This window comes from Sander lucioperca, chromosome 21, assembly GCF_008315115.2.
Source record: "Sander lucioperca isolate FBNREF2018 chromosome 21, SLUC_FBN_1.2, whole genome shotgun sequence".
NCBI lineage: Eukaryota > Metazoa > Chordata > Actinopteri > Perciformes > Percidae > Sander > Sander lucioperca.
In genome coordinates this window covers 10,642,008-10,653,687 of record NC_050193.1, presented here as the reverse complement: position 1 = coordinate 10,653,687, position 11,680 = coordinate 10,642,008, and the positions used below count along the sequence as shown (strand labels likewise).

The following is an 11,680-nucleotide window of genomic DNA, read 5'->3' as shown; positions in this document are numbered from 1 at the left end:
AAAAAAATAAATAAAATAAAATAATTAACTAAATAAAACCCCAGACATAACCCACCCACCCCCTGGATCCAGAACTTCAAATCTCGGTTACATATTAAACCTGAAGCCCGCGGAGGGTAGTTAAAAGAGAATGCCAAGCCTCTATTGCTGACTCTTTTGCTCCGTGGACTCTAGCTGTCGACAACTCCAAGTAAACAATATCCAAATATGTTAAAACCCAAACTCGAAAAGAGAGCGAATGTGGAGGTTTCCAACGTGTGGCAACTAGTTTTTTTGCAGCAGTAAGTCCAGCCAGCAATGCTTTTCTCTTATTCAGTGTCAAATCCTGCCTTGACAGATCATTCAAAATAAGTGTAGCAGGCGAGCAGGGCAATCTAATCTTAAACAACCTAGAGAGGTTAAAGGCAACCATCTTCCAAAAGTCGGCCACTGGGGCACACTCCCAAAACATGTGAAAATAACTGCCTATCACTTTGGAGGAACAGAAAGTGCACGTAGGATCGTCAATAACCTTCATCAAATGGAGCTTCCTAGGAGTTAAATATACCCTGTGTATATAATTGTAATGTATTTGCTGATGATCAGAGTTTCTGGATGCTAAGCCCACACTGATCCACACTTTATCCCAATCAAATGTAGGTTCCAAATCTGGAACATCTCTCCTCCACACCGTGTCCAACGCCAGAGGTCTGTAAGCATACCGCAGCAAGAACCAGTAGAGTCTCGACACAAAACCCCTTGTACTCCCAGCAGAGTGGAACAATTTTCGAAATGGGTGTGGTGTAAGAGGGGCCTGTAAAGGGGCACCATTGCTTTTCAAAGTCGATCTCAGCTGCAAATAAAAGAAAAAGGAGGTACGTGGTATACCATGTTTAATACATATGTTCTGAAAAGTAAGTAACCCTGCCTCCCCATAAATATCGCCGAGTGTGCAAATGTTTTTTTTTTCCCAATCAGGAAATCGAATAGGGCGACCACCAATTAACAATCTCTCATTGTTAAATATTGGAGAGTGTGGGTCCCAAACAGAAGAGCAACCAGCCAATTTCTCCACCCTCCTCCATATCAGTAGCAAATGTGAAATCATAGGACCAAATCTCAAACGGCAGTGATGGGGTGAGATTTTGGAATGCAGAATGTTAGTAAACGAGTATGGAGCTATCATCCGCTCCTCCAAAGCTCGCCAAGACACTTGAGCATCAGATTGAAACCAGGATAGGAGAGGTCTAAGTGTGAAGGCCCACTCATAGAACTTGAAGTTTGGGAGGGACAAGCCACCAGCTTGCCTTTCTCGCTGCATAGTGGTGAGCTTAATGCGAGATCGTTTGCCATGCCACAGAAATTTATTTATTGCTGATTGTAATTTGCTCCAATATTGAGGGGGCGGGGGAAGGGGGAGCATCGAGCTGACGAAATTGACTCTGGGCAGAATATTCATTTTAATTATGGCTACCCTGCCACGAAGTGAATTTGGCAGGTTAATCCACCTGTCCAAATCCGCCACAACTTTGTTAAGTGTGTTACAAAAATAGTTTTTAATGATAGTCTGTATGGAGGAAGAGATAGCTATCCCCAGATAAGTGAAGCTTTTAGTGACTGGAATAGATGCAGGGATGGGAGCATTACACATCGCCTGATTTAAAGGTAGCAAAGCTGATTTCTGCCAGTTTATTTTGAAACCAGAAAGTTTACCGTAATGTTCAAAGGTTGACAAAACATGTGGGATACATTGCACTGGGTTATTTATATACAATAAAACATCATCTGCATAAAGTGAGATGTGATGGCGTGTTCCCCTAATAGAAATTGGAGAGATTGTGGGTGAGCCACGGATGGCTTGCGCCAGTGGTTCAAGAGAGAGGGCGAATAACAGAGGGCTAAGAGGGCAGCCTTGTCTTGATCCTCTCGAGACAGCAAAGGGAGAAGAGCTAGTTTTGCCCCTAAGCACTACAGCTGTTGGGTTATTATATAGCACCTTAATCATATTAATGAACTGCAAGCCGACCCCCATGAACTCTAACACCGACCAACAATAAACAAATAACTGTAGCATAATAAACCTTGTAATCAGCACTCAAATGCAGTTCTGCACACAAATGTATCTTTTTTCACATTTTTTATTAATAATGCACTTCAGTAACAATGATATATAAACATGATTTAAAAAAAATACAAAGAGGTTTAGAAAGTATATACATTTACAAGACATTACATTGTCTTGCTTCAGTGTGGCAGTTAGCAGCAAAAATGACCTTGCAGGAAAACCTGATACATCAAGATGATGACTCCCTTGGTTTCACATTTTTATAAACCTGCTGCTTACAAAGTACTAATTTCCAATTTGGACAAAGGCAGAGCAAGCGGAAGGTGCATCTCGAGCTCTAGGATGGTTGGGATGGCTCAAGAAAATCCGCTGGTGTCAGTGCAGAAAAATGCAGCTGATCTTTTCAGCAGCAGTGAAAAATACAAAGACTCCCTAAGGTTCTTGGGCAATAAAGTTCAATGCATCAGAGAGCCCATTGGACTGTAAATACCGTTGACATGGGCAAGGCCAGGCTGGTCACTGTCAAAACCTGTGGCAAGAGAAAGACACAAACAGAATTTGACTTAATGGTTAGATTTTATGGCACAATGGCTCAAGACAGTAGACATGAGTAAAATGGGAGGACAAACTTGGCAAATAAATCAATACACAAGAGGAAACGTACCAACCATACCAGAACAACTTATATGCAGAATGGCATCATTATCTTTTTTGAGGAAGACAACACCAAAGGAAGTAGTGCTGAGTCACACAGAACTCACCTTGGTGTCACTGCGGTACGTGAAATCCCTGACTTTGTCCCCATTGGCTAATACATATAGGGGTGGTGAGGGCACCCCGAACACTTGCAGCCCTCCCAGCACCAGACCATCCAGAGCCCCATTCAGCCTAAGAGGATCACTCACCACCTGAGACTGAAGAAGACATTTTGTGACCATTTATTTTATTCTTTCATCTAAATATATCAGGACAAGGTAATGTCAAGGTCTTTACACATTTAGACAATTGTATCATTCAGTAAAGAGTCATTTGAATCAAGTAGAAGTGCAGTAAAATGCAAATGATTGCCTCATCAGCTCCAATGCAAATATCGCTCGTCTCTTCCCTACCTGTCCAGCAATGAAGATAACGTAACAATAATTTCTCATTTCGAAGGTTTCAAGACTGTCCCCGTCATCCCAGAACAAATCTCCCCAGGCCCAGCCGCCTTCTGACAGTGCCACGGTCAGGAAGAAAGGGTTTCTGCGCGAGGCTGCGGTTGTTAAAGCAGGTTCCTTCACAAGAAGAGGCAGATCAAAGAAAAACGATGAAAATGCACACTTCTCTCCAAAGTGTTTTGGTTGGTTTTCAGCTTTAAGATGTCAGTCAGCATGTCATGATAGAACACAGCCTGATACATCATTTGATCATACATACCATTGCCATTCAACTGAAAACCAAGATTACTGCTTAAATGAAGGTTTAACAAGTGTGTTTACAAAAATGTATTGTGGATGTTTCCCATCCTCAGACATTCTTCTAATAATATATGTACCCCATTGTGTCTCATACTAAACCAACAGGGATACCAAATGTGCTAAGATCAGCAAAATGAGCTGCATGTTGGCAGCAGACACCCACCTGCTGAGGGATAATATGTCCATCCCTCACATGAATGTTGATGGTGTCCAAAGGGGCTGGCAAGAGCAGGTACTGACCCTTACTGTAGAAAGGCTGACCCTAGAGAGCAAAACACAAATGAAACAGACCCCAAAGGCAAACAGGTGAACACTTCAGTCATGTGTTAGCACCGAAAGCCTCAAATATGGTGGCCTTTACCAGTAAACAAACACAAATTGATTGAAGTAAAGCTCACATTGTGTAGGCTGTACCAAATTCCAGGGGGCAGGTAAGCGGCCAGCTCTACTGCCCCTTGCTCTAAGACTGGGCTAATGAGAAGTGAACTCCCCCACAGGAACTGCCTGTCTATGGTCTGACAGTTAGGGTCAGTGGGAAACCTACGAGGGATGGATAGACGAGCAGAAGAAAAGATAATGGTCTTCGTTATTTCATTTACATAGGACTATAAAGGATAAACAGGAGAGGACACATACTCCATGAAGAGAGGCCTGGCCACAGTGTCAGCAGAAGTGTGTGCATGATGGAAGAGTGTGTAGAGGAAGGGGAGAAGGGAGTAACGCAGGTTCAATGCACTCCGCATGGCGGCCTGGGCCTTCTGCCCAAATACATAGGGCTCCTGGGGCTGAGGGACACATAGAAACACACAGACAATGAGAAGATATAGAGTTACCTCTATATTAATAATACATGTAACAGATGGATACTCTAGACGTAGTGGAAAACACATACAGGGCAGACTCCAATATCCTAAAAAACTAACGTAACTTGTAAAAGAAAAGTGCACTTAAATTAACTCAATGAATCACACAAGTTAGCAAACAGTTACAAACATACAGCAAGTACACAGGCAAACACACAAACAGTGTCTCTGTCTCACAGCGTTCGGCTTGTCATTGTGGTTTCTCATAAATGGGTAGAAGGCCCCGAGCTGCATCCATCGTACGCACAATTCCTCAGTGGTGTTCCCTCCAAAGCCACAGATGTCTGCCCCCACAAGGGGCACCCCGAACAAGCTGAACTGCAGCACAGCTGCGGGGGAACAGGTGCAAAAAGTCAGTCTAAAACCATCAAATGATCTGTGGTCACTTCAAAAAAGATTTTAAAAACAATTCTACCACATATAGAGCTGTCAAAAACTAGAGCTATCTCAAGACAACATCCCACAGGATAATCACATGCATTCAAACACATGTGAAAACATTTGAACATTATAACAACACAGTATTAGGACCTTACAAAAGCTACATCTCCTCACCAGGGATGGAGTATCGAAGCTGCTCCCAGTCACTTCTGACGTCTCCTGTCCACACTCCAGAGAAGTGTCCGATGCCAGGGAAGGAGGAGCGAGACAGGACAAAGGGTCTCTTCCCTCGTACCTTCATAAGAGCACTGAAGATGGGAACAAACCCCAGGATGGATAAAGTGTACAGAACAAATAACGAAAGCCAAGGAACAACTTAGTCCATGTATTCTGTGGAATCTGTGCTGTGGTCCTTTGGCCTCCAGTATACTCAATTCAAAATTGGCATGTTCTCAAAGAAAGTCTGTCTTTCTATTCTTTTTACAATTTTAAAATACCCAAATAACATACATTTAGGAGGAGCAATTCAAATTTCAGTGAGCTATACCACTACTCACACTAAGCTAATCTTTTAATCATGAGCTATATGACAAGAAGGTAAAACGTTTTTTTTATTTTTACAGTGTTATCACTGGCTTACATAAAATGGCCATTATTTTGCTTATTGCTGCTATTAACTTATTGCTTAATTTCACTCTGCTACTCACAGTGAAATAACCCGCTCCTGCAAAACTATCTCTGCAAACTGCATCTGATTGCTGCATGGTCTAACCTGTGTGTGGCATAGGCTTCTGTCAGTCCGTATATATTGTGCAGGTTGTAGTGAGTGGACAGTTTCTGCTGAGCCGACATACAAATAGTCCCCGAGTTCAACTGGCCTCCAACCACCCCTGTTTGTACACATGTTGACAGTCAGAGAGACACACAGGCTACAACTTAATGCAACATATGTAGCAATACACAGATCAGTTATGCATTTATAGTTATTTTAATGGTATCTTGTACAATATCTATGTACAATATATGTATGTGGTTTAATGTGTAAACTGACTATATAATGTAATAATGTTTGTATGCCTTTAAGTAACTGCTAGTAACTGGTCCAATACACTTACTGGGTGTGTAGGGCGGGTTCTCGAGATCACTGTCGGGACAGCCCTCCACTGAGCCCTGCACAAAACTGGCTGGTTCATTCATATCCTGGGTTGAGCATGGGAGAAAACAAACAGAGGATAAGTTATTTGCGGTTTGGTGCACACAAACTAAACATGAACCAGTCATGTACATGTCTCAGAACAGCAGACCTGGCATACATGATGTATAATGTCTTAGTGACAGTATCGTGGCTAAATAAACTGGCTAAATTGTGTGTATAAATACTCACAATCCATAGACCATCCACAGGAACTTTAGAATAAAAATCTCTAATGCAGTCCTCCCACCAGCATCTGGTCTCTGGGTTGGTGAAGTCGGGGAAGGCTGTTGGGCCTGGCCAAACCTCGATACACAATATCAAAAATATGAATGACATACACATATCACAATGGGACAGAAAACCATACATCCCCAGAAAAAAAGTCTTTATACCTTCCCTATCAGGATGCGTCCTGTAGCATTTTTAATGAAGACGTCTCGTTTCAGTCCATCATCAAAGGGCGAGTAAGTTCCAGGGGGGTTGGTGCTGCTGATCCCCGGGTCCTCATAGACAGAAACCAGAGCATGACTCAGTCACAAGTTAAGAAGGTTTTGCTGCCATATACTGGAAAAACAATGTAATCATAAATGATTACCTGTGCTCATTTAGAGAATTACACTCAAACCAATTTAAACTGATGCGTGTGTTTTTCCTTTTTCATAGTAAATGCTAAAGTATTTACTGATCAGCATCATCAGTTGGTGAAGTCTTATAAACTTAAAGATGTCACACCAGGATAAGGATGTACTTCATGCCCCTCTTATGGAACTCCTCCACCATCTCTGGGAGGTCCCCGAATCGCCAGGGGTCAAAAGTGAACACCCTGCGCTTATCTGCATAGTCCAGATCATTCCACTGCACATCCTGGTGATGACAAAAGCAAAATCTTCTCAGTTGAACGTCAGCAATGTGCAGTGCTGATGATAACTGAAAATATCTGAGAATGCCACACCAAATGTCTACCTGTTACTAAGTGTTGATTGGACTTGTGTTCAAATTAATACTGACATTCACAAAACCTCTCTTTGATCATGGTAAAATGTGTACAAAATAAATATGTAAGAAAAATGTTCTGGGAGATTTAATGTTTACCTCCATTTTATAGAGCTTTGTAAGTACTTTATTTACCATGGGAAATTTTGCATTGTGCATGCGTTGTGCCACATGCCGGGTTGTAATAGTGGTTGTGTAACCCCAGCGACACAGATGAAAGCCCAACGACCAATAGGGAGGCATCATAGGATATCCTGGGGATAGATAAATGGCAAGAGGAAAACACATATACCCATCCACTCTTTATTAGGTTGTCTCAGGGCTCCTTTGAACATACAGTAGACAAGCTTTTACAGGTTTTCAACTTAAACACAACACATTTCACTTGCTACCTAAAGATGTGTTACTGAATGACAACGCTGAAATGACATACCAATGACCTGAAGGTACTGTCGTATAACACTTTGAGGATCAGGACCCAAGAAAACGTACAGGTCCAGCACTCCACCAATAGCCACCCAGGTAAGAGCGGGGGTCGGCTGCAATATCACCTCTGCAGAGACGTTTGGAAAAATATTAATCAATAATAAATACCCTCATATGCCAGAAAAATGTATTCTGTATGGAAAGTAAGGACAAAGAATTACACAGCTCTGTACCGATTGCATTGCTGTTGAGTAGAAAAACTCCATGTGCCAAGCCGTCCTCCTCCTGTACTATGTAGAACGGGTGTGAGCCATAGAGGTTAACATCAGCCTGTAGAGAAAGACAAGTTTTAACATCTACAACTTGAACAAACGGCAGGAACGACAAAAGCTTACTAAGGACTGTTCTGCAGAGACAGCATGATTTAAAATATTTCAGGATGATCATGTCCTATAGACCAGGGGTTACTAACCATTAAAGTGATGCAATGACTACTTGCAACCCCTTGTTAAAGGTGATAAGTTGTGTTTAAGATAAGATTTTAAGCTTTGTTTTATGTAGGTTTTGAATTGTGGAAGAGGTTAAACTATCCATTACACCAAGATTACACATAATTTGTGTAGCACGAATATTTTTTTTTCTTCTTCCTGTTTTATATCTAGTTATTTATCTATGACCCTTCAGAGTTTTGGACCTCAGGTTGGGAGCCACTGCAATAGACTCACATGAGGTGCAATGTCTCTGTTCCAAAGAGTCAGAGAAGTCCAGTTAAGGTCCAGGAGGAGGGAGGTGTAATGCTCCCCGAGGCCAGACACAAGGGAAGAGGCCAGTGCGGTGGACAGCTGCAGGTACTGGTCAGCAAACAGCAGAGGCGCGACCGTGGTATTCATACTGGACAGGCAGGACACAGAGAACAAACAAACATGATCTACATGATGATCATGATTAAGAAAATCATCACATCACTGGTCATTTCATGCATTTTGTAGCCCAGATGATGATCAGATGCTGGCAAGCAACATTTGTATCCCTAAGTGAAGCTTATGGTATCACTATTGACGTGCATCCCATTGTTGCCTTGTTTGGTGTTAATGCAAATTGGCCATCCAATATTCACAGTGTGGTTGCATTCACAACACTTCTGGCGCGCCGCATCATTCTTTTAAACTGAAGGGGTCTAGACCTCCTTGTCACACTAGATGGCTAAGAGATGTATTGTTTCACTTAGATTGGTCAAAATAAAATACACTCTGCAGGGAAACAAGTCCAAGTTTTATGAGGTATGGGGTCCTTTTTTACGTTATTTTGATAACTTGAAAGAAATAAAAGACTGGGATGCCCAATCTTAGAAAATAGGTTACACCTCTGGTTTAGTACTGTCCTCTCTATCTGTGACAGGATGATGACTTTAGGTCTAGCTCTTTTTTTTTTGGATGGTGTACTGTATAATATCTGTCTATTTGTTTAATGGTTTAAAATTTAAGTTTTAAAATAATTTTTTCCTTTTTTGTAACCACAAGAGTATGTTAGGGAGCGTTGGTTGTGGGTTGGGTGGAGATCTGTTTTTTTGTTGTGTAACATCTGTTATATAACAATAAAAAAACCTTTAAAAAAAACACTTTATTAAAAATAAATTAAATATACACTGTATAAACATAAATATCAAACTAACTAAAGTAAACCATATGAAGGAGTGAACACCCTGCAAGTAGAAACACTAGAATGTCTTCTTCCTATATAGAATAAAACTGAATAGAACTACTCACATCACCCTTCCATTAGATTTTCGCCTCACTATGAAGCCAAATGGGTCAGACTGGTATTCAGTGGTATAGAGAGCATCTTGGGTATCAGTTTTGCTCTGAGGAACTCCAGCTGGGAGTTTAACTTCATATCGCTGAGATGATGGGTCCTTTAACTTGAGAGAACACAAATGTCAGTTCAGTTTTTTAACCCGCACATCCTAATAAACAGTGTGTATAGAATAAAAGAGGGTCTAATCTCTTGATCTCATACATGTTTTTTTTTAATTGAGTGATTCACATAACCATGCCAAGCCCACATTAGCTTACAACACACCACAAAATTCACATAAAACCAGATTAAGAGTGGCTGCATACACATTTACAACTATTTAAAAAAATCAACTCCAGCAACTTTCACAATCAGATCTTAAGACCTCTACCACAAGATTAAAAATCCTTGACACATGTACTACATAATGATGGAGAAATCCAAGGAAATATGAATTAAATAGTCCATCTTGCCTTCTTTTCCAGGCTTTTGAGACAAAGTTAGCAAAACAGATCAAAATTATTGACCATCTGTACACCATAATATTCCAGGGTTTTGTTGCACCATTTCATAGAAAGTGGGACTCACTTGCACTTCTCCCAAATCACACAGCTCATGCAATCTGTTTTACTCCTAAATGTTTTTATATCTGCCAACCTCAATGGCCACATGAAGATAAATTTTACTCTTGCAATAGACTACATTTTCCACTCAAACTACATTACAGTAACTTTTACATGCAAATCAACAGGGAACTCAGGTGGGCCCTCCTGCATTTCCTTCATCATGTCTTTTGAACATAAGTATTGGGTACTTACAGTGAGATGTAAGCAGCCTGCAGTCTCTTCTATGACTTCTAGCTGTAGAGTGGATATATCTCTGGGGAGATGTGAGGGGGTGGCACGGGTCAGGGTGGCAGCCTGGCCTCGCGTGGTGGGAGTGAGGGGACCCATTTTGTAGCCAGGGTACAAACTGGGGTAAAAGCACCAAGGGGGTCCATCAAAGTTATTCAGCGGGGCATAACAGCATCCCCTCTCTTCACACTCTCTCTGGCCGAGAAGCCTGTCCCTGGCACAGTCAAACCGGCTCTCTGGGGCCATGGTGCATTTATCATCTCTGGATATATCAGTCTCTTGGGAGCTTTTTGGGTGGACTCCCCTTGTTTCCACTGAATTGTTCTGTGGTTTTGCTGGCATATTATTACTATTACCAAGTCTTTCATGTGCTTTGGTTTTATTTTGCTTAGCATAGACTGATCTAACCAGCCTGTTCTGATGGATAGACGAGTTGTTAATGTCCAAACATACTGACAAAGCAAAGGCCAGGAGGAGCACAGCTGCAGTTAGGTTAGACAGCAGACCCCCCATACCCTCATCAGAGATGGTTTGCTAGGTTAATAAAGGCCACTTAAAGTGAGCTCTAAAATACACGTCTGCTTCATATGGTGAAAATATTCAATAGTAAAGTAATTTGTACCCATTTCAAAAATCCGTTTTGACCATATCGCTAATGGAAAATTACTTACACCACATGTAGTATCAATGACTCACAGTTTTGTTTACGTTGTGGACGTGAACCGTTTTTCATTGGCTTACTGTCAAAATGATTTGTTAGCCGTTAGCTAGCAATTAGCTATCGGTCAGTTCAGTGTCGCAGCTCGTATTTAGCATTTCTCTCCAACCAAATGACATGCGAGCAGTGGTAGATAAGCTGTGTTGCAAGGCAGCAGAACACGCAGAAATTCAGTGAAATAAGAATTCTACAATGAAATAGCATGGCTGTAAAAATCGATGCAAAGTGCACACTAACATCAAACTAGGGCAAGCATACTAGGACAAAAGTGATCAAAAACGTGCTGCTTGCTCGACTCTTTTGCTGCTGCTGCTGCTGCTGCTGCTGCTGCTTCTCCTTTCTCTTCATTTTTTTGTGAATAAACTAAAACAACGTAATTTCAGTTATTAAACAAACAAAAAAGTTTTAATCAAGGAAAAAAATATAGGCTTAAACAACAAATCAGTTATTTGAATCAAGATCTGTGATGTTTTAACCACACTAAATTATGTAGTCACATTTTCATCATTTCAGACGTTATATTTATCAAATGTGTCATGTGTTGTTGCATTAAACTTCTAAAGTGTGTTATACTTTAATCTGAATTATCTTTACTGATCAGCATGTCCTAATTCCAAAAAATGTAAATCTGATGATCACACACTAATTAAATTGGGGTTCATACACTGACAAAGAGAACTCCCTGATATGTTTAACCATTATTAAAACTGCATTAACTTGAGAAACATTTTTTGAGTCTTGTCTTAACATGTCCAAAAAGTTCTTCACTCCTTTTGTTATGAATTACAGAATTAGGTTGGCTATACTAATCTGCATTTGAGATGTATTAATCCCATCCCACATAGCAAAATTAGTCTGGCCCACCACAGGGCCACATCCTTGCTACAATTCTGGCCCAGTTCTGGCTGGGTCCCCGGCCCAAAACTGGTCCACACATGGAAAATAGACACAAAAA

The 11,680-nt window shown here is 41.1% G+C and overlaps 1 protein-coding gene across 2 annotated transcripts; it reads right to left on the bottom strand.

The window, feature by feature from the left end:
• Positions 1-2,103: 2,103 nt before the first annotated feature.
• On the bottom strand, positions 2,104-11,026 carry gaa (glucosidase, alpha; acid (Pompe disease, glycogen storage disease type II)). Of its 2 annotated transcripts, XM_035996976.1 has the most exons (21): positions 10,704-11,025; positions 9,972-10,331; positions 9,126-9,277; positions 8,085-8,250; positions 7,593-7,689; positions 7,367-7,486; positions 7,069-7,187; positions 6,673-6,804; positions 6,333-6,443; positions 6,130-6,243; positions 5,861-5,945; positions 5,518-5,635; positions 4,920-5,053; positions 4,542-4,693; positions 4,138-4,286; positions 3,900-4,041; positions 3,665-3,763; positions 3,154-3,318; positions 2,806-2,958; positions 2,466-2,573; positions 2,104-2,434 (listed from the first exon to the last, which is right to left on the bottom strand). In XM_035996976.1, exons 2-20 carry the CDS (start codon positions 10,251-10,253, stop codon positions 2,508-2,510), a joined length of 2,556 nt encoding a protein of 851 aa, XP_035852869.1. In that variant the 5' UTR covers positions 10,254-10,331; positions 10,704-11,025; the 3' UTR covers positions 2,104-2,434; positions 2,466-2,507. The 2 variants fall into 2 exon arrangements, with proteins under 2 accessions (XP_035852869.1, XP_035852868.1); XM_035996975.1 differs by having other exon boundaries at positions 9,972-11,026.
• Between the last annotated feature and the right edge of the window lie 654 nt (positions 11,027-11,680).